Raw genomic sequence first — 19,114 nt, 5'->3', positions numbered from 1 at the left:
AGAAATTTTGTTTCTTGGCCAGATGTATGCTCATTGGCATGTGAAATCAATACAGTACAACACATACTGTTTCCCTACGCTAAAATAGGCTAATGTGCAAACCATGTAAGTGTTAACCATGTTAGTTATGCAGTGTTATTTTTTCCAAGCCATTAATTCAGAAATTTCACATAAAGGTGTTGCTTCTTTAATTGCTTCTTGGCTTAGTTTTGTGAATTCTGTTTTATCTTTCTTACTTAACAAATGAAATGTTTTAATGCAGCCATTTAAAGCTTACAATTTCCCTCTATTTCTTATAGTAAGCTGAGGATACTGCTTGTCACTTATGCTTCAATAGCCTTGTTAGGCTATATTGTTGATTTGCATCACTTCATGTATTCTCTCATGAAGTCTCTGTCACCTAATACATTTTCTCAGCTCAGTTTATAGTTTCTCATTTTTGTATCTGGCCAGGGCCCAAGAATGGAGATGGGGGAGTCTGGAAGCACTTTAATGGGACATGAAGGTCTGAAGGGGTCAGCCCAGGTTTCAAGTACATTACCACAATTAAAGAATTGTGGCTAAATTTGTAGAACATGAATGGGAATTTTTATGCAGACTTATTCCTCTGTATTTATATGTGGTGGCCAAATCTTGCAAGAGATTTTCTGGAGCCAATCAGAAGCAGTGGTGGAACAGAAGAAGCTGTTTCCGAACAGTAAGCTGTTGACCCAGGACTTCCTCTCAGAAAGAGACTGCGAGACCTTGTTTAGAAAACTCTAGGATTGAGAGTCACTACATAAATGCCAAAGCATGGTTTGGTCTGATAAACATGAGCCTTCTTCCTCAAACTGTGGTCTATAGGCTTGGTTTGCTGCAAACCTAGGTTGGAACTTTCCAGTCTTGGCATGTGATAGGAGAAGAGAGAGGGAAGGTAAGGAGGGAGTGCGCAAGTTCAAGGCTCATGCCTACTCACACTTGTAATACCAAATCATGGTTTGGTGATATGTCTGAATAACTCTAGAGAGTTGTGTGCCACCTTGTGATATATTCACTGTCAACAACTACAAGGCCCAGAGTTTTGTCTCTTCTGGCATTTCCTGGGTATAGATAGGAGGAGCTAAAATGGTATGATGCCTGGTAGCAGGAAGAAGGACAAAACATCCTAATAATCAGGACATTGAGATTCCAACAGAAGCCAGTGCTGTTAATGTAATTTACAGGCCCCATAATATACCTGGGAAAAGGAATTAAGCCTCTGATCAAGACAGAGACCCTAGATCACAGGGACAGAAAACACTGTCTAAAGGGCTTTTGTGAATGCACTATTGTATAATGAACATGCTTGTCATATTGCCATGTCTGACTATAAATACAAATCAAGCAGCCAGAAATATAAGCATCTCAAACAAAGGGAAACGTAAGAAGTTAAAGGGCAATCATCCAATTGTTTAAAACAGAAAAAGGGATAATGGGGGGAGCTACTAAAAACATTATGCTTAGGCACTGTGCCTGGCCAATGTGCACTTCAACTACTAGATGATGATGATAGAATTGAACCTGGATATTCCCAATCCTAATTCGACACAAGTTGCATTGATCTCTGAATTGCCAAACCATGGCTTATAATTGGCTGGCAAACCAGAAGCCAATTACATGGTTTGAAGTGGGTTTGAAAACTATGGTTCGCTCTTGATGTGATGTTTGAAGCAGGCTGATGGCCATAACTATGATTTGCCAGTTCAGAGGTTTTGGCACCATGGAGATGAAAGTGAACTGAAGTATTAAGAACCTGAGTATTGAGAGGATGTTCAGAAGCTCAAACTATGGTTTTCACAGAAGGCAGAGGTGGGGGGAAAAACCAAGGTTAAGGAAAACAAACAGTTATTTGTTTGATATGTCTCTGAAGTAGATCCTGGCATTTTGAACAAATCATGCTTAAAACTATGTGTGGCTTAGCATTGCATTCAAATATACCCTGTATATCATGCTTCCAGTGTTGTACAGTAGGTGACACGACCAAACAAACTGGGATAAGCTTTGCCTTAATGAAAAGGACCTACACTGCTGAGCAGGAGGAGAGCAAAAAAAAGTTGTTCTCTCAGAATAGGAGGGTTGGAAGGGGCTGACAAGGCTGTCTTTACACTGGTGGCTGAGGAAGTGTGTACAATAAAGAACTTTTGTTTCTTGGGCTATTATTATCGGCAAAGAAACAAGCCATTACTGTAATTGCGGAGCTGTGGTTATGCTCATCCAAGTAGAGATTTAATTTATGTGAGTAGCGTACCTCCCAGCTTTTCTCTACACATAGCTTGGGTTTCAGTTCATTTTCCTTCCTGTTGCTGTTATAAATTAATTTATCAAGGATATGGAACTATGGAACAAAAGTGAATGTTCATGGAGGATAAGGCTATCAGTAGTTACTAGTCATGACTGCTATATTATCTCCAGTATCAGAAGCAGTATGACTCTCAATATCAGTTGCTGGGGAACTGGGGAACACAAGTGGGAGTATTTCCATGCATGATTCAAGTTGCTGGTGTTGACCTATAAAGTGCTCTAAGCTTGGGACCAAAGATTTTATTAGACTTCCTGCTCTGAAATATTGCTTGCAACCATCAGAGGTGAGGGGGGTGGCAACCAGAAATAGGGCCATTTCAGGGGTGATTCCTCCATTGTGGAATATTATCTCCCAAGAGACTCAACTGGCAGCTATAGTATTAGCTTTTGGGCACTAGGGGAGAAATAATTTTATAGTCCCGAGTATTTTATGGACAATCTGTTACTCCTGCTTTTACTGTTTTTATTGCTGTTTGGTTTCAGCTTTTATTGTTGAAAGTTGATTTTATAACGTTTCACTTAGTAGGCTTGGAAACGTATCTTGAATAATGGAACTAAAATCATTTAAATAAAGAAATGGTTGAGCCAGATAATAAGAAGAATTTTATATTTATTGGAATATTTTAAATTTGTTTCTTGTAAAGAATCATACAAAACTGAGGATCTTTATTTTTTGTTACAGATCGCTTTACACAGTACAGTGCTAAAAACCTTAGGCAAGCCTGGAATAAGTAAGTCTTTTAAATAAAATGTTCTATCCATGTTGACAGTTTCTTGCTAATTACTGTTCCTAATTAGGAGTGTATACCCTTTCTCATTTTAGAATATTGTGTGTGTTTCTTAATACCAAAAGCTACCCAGATTACTCTTTGCTACAAATGTTTGATATCTCTCTTTGGCTTTGTTTGATCTGTCAAGCCTATACTGTAGAAGATGAGCACAAAGACAACTTATACTGGTTATAAATATATAGGAGAAATGCAGATTGGTGAGCAAGTGGATTAAGAACAGAATAATTTGAAATATTCATCTCCCTAAATGTGATTCTGCCACATCTGGGCCCTGTTTTGACTGACAGTACAATCCATGGTCTGCATAAACTGATATACTGGGACTTGTTTAGTCCCACTGAGTTCTTATTCATATTGTGGTGCTGATACAGTCAATAATAGCAATGGATTAAAAAGTGTAATTTGCATAAGGTATACATTTCTGGGAAATTCTTATTGAAAATGATTCTTATTAAACTCAGTACCTTTTTATTTTCCAATGGACAGATTTGATCACCACAAAAGGCAGAGGAATATCATTATGAGTAGCCATCTTAACATATTTATTCAGTTTAAATAATGTGATGAATAAATGCATGAAAGTTATCACAATGTTCGTATTTAAAACCAACAAGACAAAATAGATTTAGTTTGCCTGTTTTTCATAAATATTCATGAAACAGGGATTTTCAGTGTTTTATTACTAACTGTGCATATCTCTATTGGTAATGATACTTATACTAAGAAAATAATGAAATTGGGCAGCCTTATGTAAATGCGGTAAATACAAAATAAGATAAAATAACATTTTAATTGTAAACATCTTGTTCTTGTTCTGAGAAATTTTCAGATAAAAATTGCCAATAACCTGACCTAAAAATTACTTTGTTTTCAAACATTTCTGTCAAAATTGTATTGGTTTTTCATTTAATTTTCTTGTTTAAATAAAGAATATGGAGGCTTGGTTGCATTTTAGGTAAAATAAGTGGGAACTGCAACAAAATGTTGCAGTGTGAAGTGTTCCTGTTCAGTGTTTCAGAAATCCAAGGCTTCATGCTTTTCCTTGATTATCATGGGAAATCCAAAAATGGATGTAATGGTTTTCCTTTCTGTCAGAATTGGATGATTGTTGCAGGCATAGTAGCCTCTTAAGAGGTAATTATGTGTGCCAAATGTCAGATACATAGGTGCAGGCATCTTGGTGCTAAGCGCCAGTATATTTTGATAAAGGGAACTGCTGATACCTACTCTATTTCTTGGCAGAACTGGAAGAAAATCACACTGCCCCTTTTCAGGCAATCAAGCCAGACAAATTTCAGAACAATAACTGCAGGAGGTTTTGTGGAAGAGCCACCTTGCATTTTGAGAGTCTTCAGAAGAGTATACATTTATCTGCCTGTGTACTATGTGGACCATTCTGAAAATGATAGGCAGTCTAGATGGTTCCCTAAGTAAGAAACCTGCAAAGTTTCACAAGGAAGTTTTCAGAAGGTGTAATGGTTCAAGTGGAAGGGGAGAAGATAGATTCCCTATGCACTTACCTGCCAGATGATCAGGAGAATTGGCAAGAGTGTTCCAATCTGAATCAGTTCAACTTCCATGCCAACAAATCAATACCACATGTCATCGGGCGGATTGCAGCACAAAGTCAATGATGGGCACAGTTGCACTGAGGTGTCATGCATGGCTCTGGTCCATGGGATTAACCCCTGAAGCCTGTTCTAGGATTGAAGACTTACTTTTTGATGGAGAAGGTCTGTTTAATTCTAAGGCAGATGACCAAAAGGATTCTGTACAGAAAGCTAGAACAATGGCAAAAAAGATGGGACTCGGACAACCTCAACAATAACAATCATATAGACCTCGTCTTTGGTTTGGACAGCAACCTTTATATTACTGGAAGCTAGCGGCAGACTGTACCTCTCAGTACCAACTACAAACAGCATCAGCAAAGGAAGCAGTATTCTGTTGCTAGGTTTCACAACAACGACTGTGAACAACAGCTAGGTTTCACAACATGCCTGACAACTCCTCTAAGAGGCGTCTTTGACCATGCTCCAGTCCCAGTTGGTCATCATCTCCCCTTCCTGCAGTTTCATGATCATCTTTCTTTTTTCCTCCCTACTTGGTGTGCGATAACTTCGGATCAATGGGTGTTGGCTGTTGTTTGTCACGGATACAAGATCAAATTCAACAACATTCCCCCAGTGGGAACCGTATGAATGACTCTGCCATCAGTAGCGTTACAGAGAATCCCTCCTTCAGAAAGGAGCCATCCATCGTGTTTCCCCCAAGCAGATGAACAAGAGTTTCTTCTCCCGTTACTTCATAGTTCCAAAAAGGGACAGCAGACTGCGCTCCATTTTGGATCTATGGATATTGAACTAGTTTATCACACTCAAGAAATTCAGGATGACTACACTTTTGATGATTCTCCCCCTCCTTTGGAAAGGTATCTGGTTCTCAGTGGTGGATCTCAAGGATGCTTATTTCACCATAGTAGGTGAAGAGTCATTTCAGAGGTTCCTTTGCTTTGTCATAGGACTAGATATGTTCCAGTTCCAGGTGCTACCTTTTGGCCTTGTGACAGCACCAAGAGTATTCATGAAATGTGTAGCAGTGTTTGCGCATCTCTCCAACTGAAGGACATCTAAGTTTACCCGTATTTAGATGACTGGCTCCTGGTTGACACATCCAAAGACGCTATGGATCCTTCTATCGTGTTTGTTCAGAACCTTCTTGACGCTCTGGGACTTTGCCTCAACGAGGAGAAATTGAGCTTACTGCCTTCTCAAATGAAAAAGTTCATGGGGCACTCTTGGATGCCACAGTGGGTTGTGCTTATCTTCCTTGGGCCCATGTAGTTCAACTGATACAAACGGTGAGCAGCCTGTACCGGGACAGATACGTTTCTGCTTATGACATCCAATGCCTGTTGGGGCATATGGCGACAACGGTGTCTGTAGTGGAGTGGGCATGATTGAGAATACGACCCATGCAAAAGTGGTTCATCTGGGTTTTCCACAACGAGACTGACGCTCGTCAAACCTGGTTCACAATCTCGGACCACATTGCTCAATCTCTCCTCTGGTGGATGGACCCCAACACTCTCATCACAGCATTCCCTTTCTACAACCCTTGCCATCTCGAGTCCTCACCACCAATACCCCCCTAGATGAGTGGGGAGCTCATTGTGGGCCTCTTCAAATCCAAAGTTGATGGTCGTCAGTGGAGCGTCGGGCGCACATACATTTTTTTGAGCTCCTGGCAGTGTGGAAGGCTCTGTGGGCCTTTGCGACTTACCTCAGGGGCAGACATGTTCAAATATCATGGATATCACTTCCGTTCTCTGGCATCTGAACAAGCAAGGGGGCGCTCACTCATCCAAGCTGGTGGGGCTCACCCTCAAAATTTACGGTTAGATTGTCCCCAGGGACATACGCATTGCAGCACTTCACATTGTGGGCAAAGACAACATTTTGGCAGATTCCTTCAGTCGTACCTTCCAAATATCTCACAAATGGGAACTGTCTCCAGTCATCCAACGCAGGATCTTTCAAAGGTGGGGGCACCCATCAGTGGACTTGTTCGCAAGCCCCTTGAATGCGGTGTGCAAGGTGTGCTGTTCGAGAATGGGAGTGGGCCTCTGGTCTTCTGGACATGCTTTTCTCCTCGCTGGAGTGGTGCCTTCTTCTGTCTCTTTCCCCCATTTCCTCTGCTACCGGGAGTAATAGTGACGATCAAGGAGGAGAGGACCAATTGCATATTGATCACTCCACGGTGGCTGAGACAACCATGGTTCACGATTCTGTCAGGCATGGCCAAGGGCAATTTCATGCATCTCCCACTCCTAAGGAGCCTGATGTCTTGGGACAGAGGGAGGATCCAGTCATACAAACACTGAAGCTGATGGTGTGGAGGATTCATCCATTGGACTGAGAAGGTCGGTCCCTTCTCCAGTTCAGTGAGTATTGGATGCTGCTAGGAGACCTGCTACCCATCACAATTACAATAATAAATGGGCAACTTTTCAGAAGTTTCCAGAATCCAACAGTTTCTCCCCTTTTTCATGTTAAATTTCCAATGTTTTGTCGTTCCTTCACCATTTGTTTCAGAAGGGTCTTAAATACTCATCCATTAGAGTCTATGTTGTTGCAGTATCCATGATGAGAGGACAGATACAAGGATCTTTGGTGTTTACACATCCACTCACCAAACACTTCTTGCATGGATTAAGAAATGTGGTTCCCCCTGTTAGAAGGATGGTTCTGGAATGGGATTTTTCTTTGGTGCTACGGACATTGCTGTTGAAGCTGTTTGAGCCAATGGCTACTATTGACATTAGTTTACTCCCTTGGAAAATGGCTTTCTTGGTGGCAATCACTTCAGCTAGGAGGGGATGTGAGTTATGCGCTCCCTGTTTTGACATGCTTTTCACTGTATTTCATAGGGACAAGGTTGACCTTCAACCAGACATCTCCTTCCTACCTAAAGTGGTGTCCGATTTTCATATTAACCAACCTGCGATCCTTCTGGCCTTTTTCTCATCTCCTTCCTCAGAGCTGGAAAGACGGTTACATGACCTCGATGTTTGCAGAGCTCTGGCCTTCTGCAAGGCCAGAGCTGAATCTCTTCATAAGTCACAGAGACTATTTGTCTGCTTATGGCAGACCTAATAAGGGCTTACCTGTGCTGCCTCAAAGGCTAGCTGCTTGGATAATTCAGATTATAAAATTGGCTTACCAGCTTGCTGGTCAAGACACTTTGCCTCGAACCTTAGCGCATTCGACAAGAGCCATGTCGACATCTACAGCATTCGGTAGAGGGATGCCTTTGCAGGATCTATGTAAGGCTGCTGTGTGGACTACCCCATCTACTTTTGTGAAGTATTACAAGTTGGATGTGCATGCAAGGTCGGATTGCACATTTGGAAGAGCTGTGCTGTCGGCAATATTATGATGACACACCTACCTACAACCAGTAACTTGGCTTGTTAATCGCCCATATGTGTGATGCACAGAGACCACGAAGAAGAAGGGCAGGTTGCTTGCCTGTAACTGTGCATTCACACAACCCATCCCCGCTGTCCCCTCTTCATTGTCACTATCTTCTTGGTATTGATACCGAGGATTTCCCTCAGATCCGAGACTGTCTTTGAGGTCTCAAGGAAGTGAGGAGATCAGCAGGAACCTGCTAGGACATGCGTGGTGGGACAGTGGGGGAGGGTTCCCACCAAAAACAGCATTCCTCAGCTATGGAAGTTTCCTGAGTAGAGGCTCTGTGCGATATGTGTGAATGCACAGGTGACCACTCGAAGAACCACAGTTACAGGTAAGCAACCTGCCTTTGTGCGTGGAGTGAACAGGGAGGATGGAATGGCCGTACCTTTAGTCTCTCCATATTTGACTTCACTTTACTTATTTGTGTGGGCTTTGTATATCAATGGACATAGAATAATTTCAGAGTTTAGAAAATTCAATATGATGATTTTACACCTGTTCACGTTTAAAATTGTTTCAAACAACCGTACTTATTGCAAGTATTCAGAGGTCTTGAATGTTAGTGACTGAATAATTATCTTATAAGCAGTGAATGAATAGAGACAGCTGTTTTTTCAAAGTAAATTCTGATGCCTGTGAGAACTTTATTACAGGCACTACCACCATTTTTATTCAACTACAGCATAATTAAAGCAACACTTCAGACACTTGGGGGAGCACTTGAGTTAGCTCAGTAGCCACCACTTTGAAAACAGCAAATAGTGAATAATTTTATTTGTTATCATTTAATATCACTATTTTTATTTCAGTGATAAAGAATAGCCTATTCAGCCATCCATGATCAGCTTTGTTTAATAATTAAACACTGTATGTATCATATGTCAGTTTTTCCAAAATCCAAAGTTCTTGAGATAATCATCATTTTATGGCAAATCCTCCCAACATTCCTAAGAAAAAAGAAGATAGCTCTTTATTTAACTGCTCTCGTGCAGCATATGTTAAGTGACTCAAATAAAAATGAACATCATAGACTTGCATATCTACAGAGAATGTATGACTATTATATGCTTCACCCACTGGTATTCTAAAGTACTTAAGATTCTTTTATTTTTTGTTCAGTGATTGTTTACTAGATATCTATTTATACCAGGGTCTGCATAAACCATTATGCTGGGCAAGCTGCAGACTAAGAAGCCAGACAATATTGGGACAATGCCATAATAAATTAATGCCTTGGAGTTGAATCATCACTATTGTCTCTTTATTTATATACCGCTTTTCAATATACAAGAAAATTCAGAACAATTTCATACTAACAAATACTTAATAAGGCAAAATCAGTATAAAACATTTAATAATTCTATTCCCAGCAAGAACAAAGTGAAGCATCCTCTGGCCTTGTGAATTAGCAGCAACAATAAAGTGAGGCTTTTTAAAAGAGTTTCAGAGGGAGGCAGGGCCAGTTCTCAGTCCCAGTTGTTAGTAGAACCAGATGAAATGCCCTCTGGCCTAGATGGTAAACAGCAGGTAACAGAGCTCTCCTGTCTTGTAATAGTAGAAAACATAGGTATATCTTCTATATCACTCCATCGTTATCTTTACTATATTCTAATGCTAGCAGCCAATATGAACTTTTCAGCTGTTCCGTTGCAAACCTGACTGGCTGGAAATCATCCAAGCCACTTTTTGCCTATGTTTACAACATGCAATTAAAGCGTCTTATCAAATTCTTCTTTCTCCATGATTGAATGTACTAAATGTTGATTTCTTGATATTTTCTGTAAAAATAGCTGTTTGGATGGTTTTGAATTTTCTCTATACTGAATCTCATGTAATTCCCCTCCTTCCTCCCCATTTTCTATAGGCATGTTTGTTATATTCTTAGTGAAGTGTTTACAATGTTTCCCACTTTAGAATTATCATTGCAGTGAGTTCATGTACTGTTTAGCCTTTTTTGTCCAGGTTATTAATAAAGATGTTAAATAAAAGTGGATAACACGAATCCCTGTAGCACACAGCTGGATATTCCCTCTCTGAATCAATAGCTTCTCTTTATCTTTACTCCTCATTTATGGTTGTCAACTAGTTTCCAGTCTGTGTGACCTATCTGAGTTAATTTGAGTAAGTCTGAAAAGCAAGATTATTTAAGGAAACTTTTTTAAAAAAGAAAATTACTGAAAACATTTCCGGAGACTTTCTGTTTTTGCACAATTTCCTCCTTGTGTTAAGGTGTTTCCCTTAATTTATGTTAATGGAATTACCTTTATGGAAGCAGACGTGGCTCTTAAAAAAGGCAAAAACTGTTCCGGCTTTCAGGATTGAAAATTTGAGCAGAACTATTGCAAATAAAGAATGGCTTTTATGAATATCAAATTCTTTAATCCCAGGCCACATTTAATATATTTTTTATCCAGCAGAATTCAAAACCAGAATTAAGCCTGGTTGTGTGTGAAATAAGTTGAGGCTTATTTATAGAATAGAAACAATAGGTTTGGGAGCACCCCTCCTGCCAGTACTTCCTTGTAAGTGCCCCTCTCTTGCATGCTTTATCTTGGCAAGTGGGAGGCTTGGGTACATGCAGTTTCTGCGGGAAGATGTATTTCGCTCATAAGAAAGTAGTATTCCTGCTTTTCTCAGTACTAGGAATACCTTGTCTGCATTCATGTTCAGTTCTGTGTGTTTAAAGTACTGGTAGGTAGATCCATGTTAAAAATTAAACTGAAATCTCATATTTGTAAGAGTAGTTCAGCAACAAATTAACAATGCAGGGTGCTGAATTGTGTTGAAGGATGTTACTAAGGAGAGGATAAACAGGTTTCTGGTGAAATGAAGAAACACATATCCTGTTTGACCAATAGGTTGCTTTTCAGAAGTGGATAAAACCTCAACTTTTTATTGATTTCAGTGCATTTCAATAATTTCTTTAACTCCTACCCTATTTTGCTGTTGTATATATTCTGACTTTGTCTTTGGCTAATAATTGGAAGAAAATACTCTGTTCCGATGTTACCCAGGACTAGGGATAAGAGATCACATAAGCAACAAGACAGACATCTCTGAGCAACAATTTGAGTGCAACCATTTGGTTTTTAGTAGCAGTATAATGGTTTAAGGTTCTAGTCAATCTTCTAAAATTTCAGTCTCTCTCCAAACTCGGTCCCGACTAGATGAATCCATTGCTAGATTTAGGAAACTCAATGGCTAATAAACTTCGTTTGTGGCTGCCATTGTTGCTGATGTTGCTATTGCAACAGAGCTCTGTTGACACTGTAATTGTTGCCTAATAAAATTTGGCAATGTGTTGATAAATCATTTTGAAGATAATTTTCTTTGCCACAAATGTTTAAGGTCTCCCTATTGCCTTTCTTTTGTCTTTCAAGCATATAGTGTAGAAAAGGAAGAATCCACAAAAGCAAGTTATACTGTACATCCTGAAGGGTGGGTAATTGGAGTAAGAATTGAATAACTGAAAATACTTATCTCTCTAAAGATGATTTAACTAATTTCTGCCACAACCAGGCCCAATTTTAAAAATGATACAAGTAATTTTTGGTAACCAGGGCATCTGCTGGAACTTGTTGACAAAATGTGCAGTTGTATTTCTTGCCACTGCATTCAGATAGACTATGTCACCAGTTCAGCAGTGTACTACAAATAAAGCAATTTACCATAGTATTGGTGCACCTGTCATTGCTTGAGGGCATATAGGCGAGTGATTCCAAAGGGAACTGACCTTTTTCTTCTAGGCATTGAGTCAATTTCATATCCTAAGGCACAAATTCTATGTGAAAGCTGTTATGTCTCTCATTGTATTGGACTTTAAAATGTTCTTTTCTACTGCCATAATAAGAGCCCCATAAAAATACTGTAAAATCATTAAGGCTTTGTAGAAAGTAGCCGAATTTTTAAGACAGTTCTATAAAGTCAGGTTTGCTTTGATCACAGTACATTCAGATTTGAATTTAGAGTAAAGCCCATGGAACCGCTTTCTGTTGGGTCAGTTTCCCACCCCAAATACTGATTTCTAAACAGCATTGTTGCCTGCCTGTAGAGTGTTATTTTACAAAGCAACTAAGGGGATGATCCTATGGCCTGCCCCTGCCAGTCTGACGCCATTAGATAGACTCAGAGGCCTGTCTACTGGGGAAAAAATTAAAAGGAGGATGGAGAGGTGAAAATCTCATCTTTTACTTCTCCTGCCCTACTGGCAGGGGTCTGGAAGGGCAATAGGAATCTTGGAGGTTTCAAAGATTGGAGGCTGCTGGCTAGCAGGCACAACCCAATAGGGTTGTGCCCTGAGTCTTTTAAACAGTTTCACCTGTTTTACGTTATAACCATCAGTCATATTCATGTAGTTCTTGATAGTGCAGTCAATGCCAAATGCAAAGTTTTCTCTTTAAAATGTTCACTTCTAAAATTATGGATTCTGCAGCATACTTGAAATATTTGATCATACGTTCAGTGAAGTTAACCATCATTTTTGTGACATTTGTCCAACTAAATCCTTACATGCGTAAACCAAGATGATGTGCTAGCTGTGTGTCTTGATTCAGCCTAGAAGCAACTTGCTTCAAAGTGATTCAACTAAAAGGAATAGTTCTGTTTGTATCTTACGCAGCTTTTATTATATCCTTAATTTGGTTAAGACAAGATACAAAAGAACTGTTGAGCATCTCATAATGATTCACATGTCTGGAATATTTTTTATCTTATTCCTTGTTGATGGTAGGAAGTTTAGTCAAGCTGGAAGATGGTGTATAGCAGGCTTCCCCAACCTGGTGCCCTCCAGATGTGTTGGACTTCAACTCCTATCAGCTCCTGCCTGCATGGCCAATGGTCAAGAATGCTGGGAGTTGTAGTCTGAAACATCTGGAGGGTACCTGTTTGGAGAAGGCTGGTGTATAGGGTAATCTCAGTGAGATTGTACTCCCTCTTAAGAAGCAGGTTTGCATTTGGGGGGAGGGTACTCCTGGACCTTGTTCTGCTACTTTTTTCAGGCCTGGAGTGCTTTTTTCTTGCTTAGGTTTAGCAGGCCAGACCTCTACTGCCGCATCCTAGTGCCTAAAAGTAATCGTGGAAAAGCCCTTTCCCCTTTATTGCCACAGTGGTGACTCTCATCTGTCACTGGTATCAAAGAATATTGCTGATTATCTTTGACCTTTTAGGTGCTTTGTTTTAGTATGCTCATGCTTAAATTGTTCTAGTATTGCTAGCCACCACAAGGGCCTTGTTATCTAATGGGCAGCATCCAAAACTTAAATAAAAAAGGATAAATTGTTTAGACCATACCCAACATTCTTAAAACACTTCTCACTACTGTGTTCCATTAGAAGATCAAGATCATTGTATTTATCATCTACAGACCAAACTAGGTTTGCAAAGCATGCCCCTCTCTGAAGCCCAAATAGGAATGCCTTCTGGACACAGTGGAATAGCTGGCTTTCTGTGGCCACAGATTGGGTAATACCATGGTTGAGTTGTAATATTTATAAAGGATTAATATTTATACTATTGATATTAATATTTATAAAGAATATGTTCTTACAGCCTCGAGACTTTGGGATGGAACAGGCTACAAATCAAATAAATAAAGTCCTATGACATTACAGAGTGTATATAAATAATGAACACTTTTTTTAACTTTTCCATATCAGTAGACTTTCCTCATTAGCATGACTTGGCAAGAAGAATTAGAAGAAAAGAAATAGAAAAGATTAATGTAACAGGGACAAGGAACCCCCTCCAAGTGTGATATATGTGAATCCTTTGCTGGAAAGATTTGTAGTTAACAGCGATGAATGATACTGGCTGCAGTGACTGAAGAGATGTTTCCCCTTTCAGAGCACAAACTCTTTTTGGAGTTACTGAACAAACAGACCAGTTCTTATTTACATTATAATGAAATTAAGACTGTTCAAATTCTGTACGTTAAGACAGGAGACAAGGAATGAGATTTATGAATGCTAATGTTTCTTTAGTAAAAGCTGATGTGATTTTAAAGATCAAAACCCTGAGAGCTTGTAAGACAGCTTCACTTTCATTTAGAAAGATTTAATTGTCTAACTTTGCTAGACATACAGCATTTTCAGCAGTGACAAATTTGAAATGTAGTGTTCTCCTTTAGTTTCTTTTGGAGACCAACAATTGAAGTTGCTGAAGAGCAAGTCTGCATGGGGTGGGTGGGTGGGTTGGGGCCTTGATTGCATGATGTATGAAGATTATTTCAGTTATTCCTGTGGAGTTTTTATTTTCCCTTTTTTTCTTACTCCTTGGCTCATGACCAGGCATTGCGGAAATAAATATGTGAAGAAAGTATGCTGTGGAATGGTAACTGCAGTGGTATATTTTTCTCCTTTTATCATGCCCAAGATTCAGTGAAGTTGATATAAATTTACCATGCCTTCTTTAAAAAGCATAACAAAAAGGCATTCTTCCTTTAAGAGTCAAACTGTAAAAGGTGATTTTCTTTCACTCACTTTGGTTTAAGCCTGTAAAAAGCATTAAGTGAAAAATCTGATATATTTGTTGGGCATTTATTGCATTAGTGAATTCTATTTTAAATTCTTAGTGAAAGGTTTATAGAGAACATAAATCTTAAAGAGCTATTGCTCAGGATTAAATATTCATTCTCTTTTTGCTGGGAAAATAACAGTCTATAAAATGATTTTTTAGTAATTATTTTAACTCTGTTTTCTAAAGATGTTCTTTTAGTTTGCTTAGATGAACCAGTTACGGACTTTTAAAGCACTGTCCTGGTTAGATTTGTAACCTGTAAGAATTCTCAGAACAATAAAAAAAGCTTCTAATTAAAAGTAGCCACAAAGTTATAGTGTTCCATTCAATTATGTTTATAGCTAGCCTACCACCTTCAAATATATTATGGATCCTGCACATTCTCAGAAAATTCAGTCATGGTGTAAGTAATCTTTTTTCCTCATATGCTGTAATGAATCATATTAGACAAACTGGATTGCTGAAAGAATTAAGATGACTGACTGACTGGTGTGCAAATTGAAAGGAAGTTATTGTTGAAATCTTTCTAGATGCCAAAGTGGTGAGAAGCAGGAGGATGCTATAATTAAAGTATCTTGAAAAACATATTTCCTCTTAGATTAAAAAATGTAAAATTTGAAATGCCTTTGTTCTCAAAGTTCAAATCCTTAAATGTGAAATATGTGCCTTTATAAATATTCCACAAATACCGTCTTATTTGTGTGCTTCATTGTGCCAAATTAAACAATAAGGGTTATTCATAAAATATGCATCAGGAGGGACAGAAGCTAAGTTGTGGCAAATAGTGACAAGAAAGGGAGAAGAGGGTATTGGTCTCCCAGCACATCCATATAAAGCATTGTTACTTGGTGCCAGTTACCACACTTTAACCTTTCCACATGATGCTCATATTTGCTTTTCATGTAATAAGAGGATTATATTTTATTGTGGCTTACAGTATTATTTACTGTATTAAATAATACTGTAGTCACAGCAAACCTTCTTGTGTTGCACCCAAAATAATATAGTGCCAATATGGTCATACAGCTGCTAAGGCCCATTGGCTAGCAGTAAGGGGCACACCATCAACCACCAGCATTGACCATTGTCATCTTAGGCCTTGTGCACATGATCAGACATGCATATAAGGAATGGGGAGTTTAAGTATCCGTTGTTGCTCTTCTGATCAGTAATGCCAAACAGCCCATAGTACAGCAGTAGTATGATGGCTGTTGTTCTTGTCAGATGGAGACTTCGCTTTGCAGCAGACACTTCCTCAACACCCACCAGTATCAGCATCCAGCTGCCACTTCCACATAGCTCTCAGCAAGCAACTAACAGCTCACAGATTTCAGGCAGGTCTAGTGGTGCTGAGGGCCAAAGCAGAAGGATTTCAGACTAGTAGACAGGAATGGCGGGAAGTGGTATGTACCACTTAAGAGTTTAGTCCAGGCTTGGGCCAGACTGCTGTTAATTGTAGTTGTTGTCAGAAGGACCCCTCACTGCAGATCTCTCATCTTGGACTGTCACAAATTTGAGCTAGCCCTGTGAGTACCATATGGCCAAAAGCAGCCTAGAACTTTTATATATGAATAAACTCATACGTTACAGACATTTAAAATGTGTGCTGGTGACATTCACTAAGAATATAAGAGCCCTGCTGCATCAGGCCAAAGGCCTGTCTAGTCTAGCAAGCTGTTTCCTATAGTTCCCAACCAGATGCCTGTGGGCAGCCCACAAGCAGGATGTGAGGGCAGTAGCCCTCTCCTACTGCTATTCCCCAGCAACTGGTATTCACAAATATCCTGCTGCTGATCCTGGAGGTAATATATAGCCATCATGACTAGCCATGGTTGCCTTATCCTCCATGCACCACCAGTTTTTGCCTTCCTCTTGAAACAAATTAATATGGCAGGCTTGATAACTGGACCTGAGGAGCTATATGGCAAAAGAGATCCCTTCTCCTTAATAGAATCCAGGAGGAGAGTGAGGAGGCAACATAGAATCACTGGCAGCTGGGATTTGTCAATTAGGGAGAAGGCGGTTCGTCTGAAAGATAGTAGCCCTATGCAGGTGTTTGCCTGCTCGCACACAGGGCAAAAGTGTGGAAGGGGACATGGGTGTGCACGTAAGCCCCACACCCAACATCCCTGTGGTCCTGGTCTGTACAGGGCTCTGTAAGCCGAATGCACTTAGAGATTCTGTGGTTGTGAGCCCTGCCTTATCGTGAACCCTGGTAGGTGATTTGATCTATGCTTGTCATTAAATGACTTCAAGAATAAGGATAGTGCAGCTAGAAATTGTAAAAGGTTTCTTTCTTTTAGGCTTGAGTGTATGTTCTGTATATGTTATCATTTATTTTCCATCTTTAAACCCTGTCCTTTTCACGTATGAAAAAAAAGCCCATTTCAAAATTATGAAACCTGCAGTAAGCATCTTTAGTTGAGTTTCCTTTCCTACAGTCCTCCCACACAATGCCTTTAGCCAGCCTCATTATGCTTATTGTGTTCAGGTTTATACAATTTCAGATACTCCCAACCCAGCTAGTGGGATTTGGCAAAACAGGAGTGTAAGCCTACCTGAAAAGAAACTGGATATATTTTATTTATTTTTCCTGGAAAGACTTCTCGGTCATAGGGAAGTATTAGGTATCCTATCCCATCTCAGTTGGTGGCTATCATCACATGTTGTGGTAGTGAATTCCATGGTTTTAACTATGAGCTATGTGAATAAGAGCTTTTATCTATCCTGAATCTCCATCCATTCAATTTCACTGGATGACTACAGATTTTAGTATTATATGAGAGGGGGAAAACCTTTTCTCAGTCCACTTTCTCCACACCATACCATACATAATTTTAGAAGCCTCCATCATGACCCTTCTTCATTATCTTTTTCTAAACTAACTCTCCCCCCCCCCCCCAAATACTCATACGGGACGGGAAGGCCAAAAGTTGTGATTAAACTCTTCAGAAGTGTGACTTACTTTATGGACAGCCTCATTCTGAATTTACATTCAATATAATGTGCAGTAAAACACGTTAGATTTTGTTATGAAGTAGTTTGACAAACTGTACTTTTACATTACAGTGAAGCTGCTATGGGACAATACGTTTAAGAGCTGTGCCATATATTTTCTGTTCTAACTGGAGTAGCAACCCTAAGGCAAAGTAGATTCTTCTTCCCAGGTGTTGCAAGCAACAAATTTTCTGAACAACATATCAGCTGATGTGGTCAGGGAACCTTTCATTCTCAGAATCTGCTGCCACCACTACTTTCTAAATTGACCCAACCATTTTGATTTCGGTGCAGATAAACATATCTGACAGTACTTTGACTTGTGGCATAATTTTACAGATATCGGTTCTTTACAAGACCTAGGTTGATATAGTTACTTGGATATCTCTTCTGGCAGTATCCCATTCGACACTACTTCTAACATAAATTATGTTGTGCTAGTATATGTGACTTTTTGCTGGCATGATAGGTTTCCCTGGAAAACCCGTTATGCCAGCAAATGCTATTGGCGTTGCGCAAGAGGTTGCTTACGCTAGTGCAACGTAATTTACATTAGCAGAGAATTTAATATAATACAGCCCTTCATCTCCAAAGTTATTGTGGAGGCATAGTGAACAGGCATAGTGTTCTACTCTGAAGTCAGATACAGTGATATTTTGTATATGAACAACTGGGATGTCAAAGTGATCTAAGGTTGTTGGTTCTCTCAGAGCTTCACAAGCGAAGGAGGGGTGTTACTTTAAATAGAAAGATGATTGGCATATGGTGGGTAACCTTCCAAAGTATTCATTCATTTGATGTAAAAAATATATACAGGATTAATCTTTGTTTTATTTTTAAGTACCCAGGTCTTGATTTTTAAAGTGAATTTGATCTCACTCCTCATTTCATTTAACAAGCAAAATACCCCGAGTTCAGAAGTTCAATGCACATACCCAAATCTTTGTTCCTTTTAGAGCTTCAGTAATCCTAGCCATGTTCTGCTTGACCAAATATTGACCCTTTTTGCAATAAGAAGAAACTCAACACACTCAGTGTGTAATTAAAACAAATGCTTGTGATGTGGATATTTTATAAGTATTGAGTCATGCAATATAAGCCAACAACTTGTGTAATTTGAAAAGTGTGTTAATTGTGTTAAGGAACAGTTGCAGGTCAACTTCCAATATAGCCAAAAAAGCAATAGACATGTTCTTATGTCTCTTTAATTGAAGGGATATTGGTAAATTTGTAAATAACTGCAGGTTAGCTTGTTCTTAAGATCTTTCCAATAGTACTCATTACATTATTGAGTGGTCAGAACAGTAGCAACTACTTTACTGCACTCTTCTGTAAAAGCACTCTATTAAAGTTATGTATGCTGTCATGACCAACAACTATTCCTTTCTGATTAGCATGAAAGCAAGTGAAACATCAATATCAAACTTTAATGTATCACGCATACCAGATTACAATATAGATCGACTGCCGTGAGACAAAACATGCTGTAATGCTTCAGACGCACAGTAATAGTCT

At 39.3% G+C, this 19,114-nt stretch overlaps 1 protein-coding gene across 3 annotated transcripts in view; it reads left to right on the top strand.

Moving 5' to 3' along the window:
* The window catches only part of CDK14 (cyclin dependent kinase 14), a 389,160-nt gene that overhangs the window by 286,079 nt on the left and 83,967 nt on the right, over nt 1-19,114 (top strand). For all 3 annotated transcript variants that reach the window (XM_084858927.1, XM_084858928.1, XM_084858929.1), the window contains exon 12: nt 3,002-3,050. In XM_084858927.1, the coding sequence (XP_084715053.1) occupies nt 3,002-3,050 (49 nt within the window). The remainder of the gene's footprint in view (nt 1-3,001; nt 3,051-19,114) is intronic.

This window comes from Heloderma suspectum, chromosome 5 (genome assembly GCF_057233095.1).
Source record: "Heloderma suspectum isolate Gila_16-S chromosome 5, 16-S_ref, whole genome shotgun sequence".
NCBI lineage: Eukaryota > Metazoa > Chordata > Lepidosauria > Squamata > Helodermatidae > Heloderma > Heloderma suspectum.
Note: the sequence above shows the minus strand (reverse complement) of the source record. Positions and strands in the feature narration are given on the sequence as shown.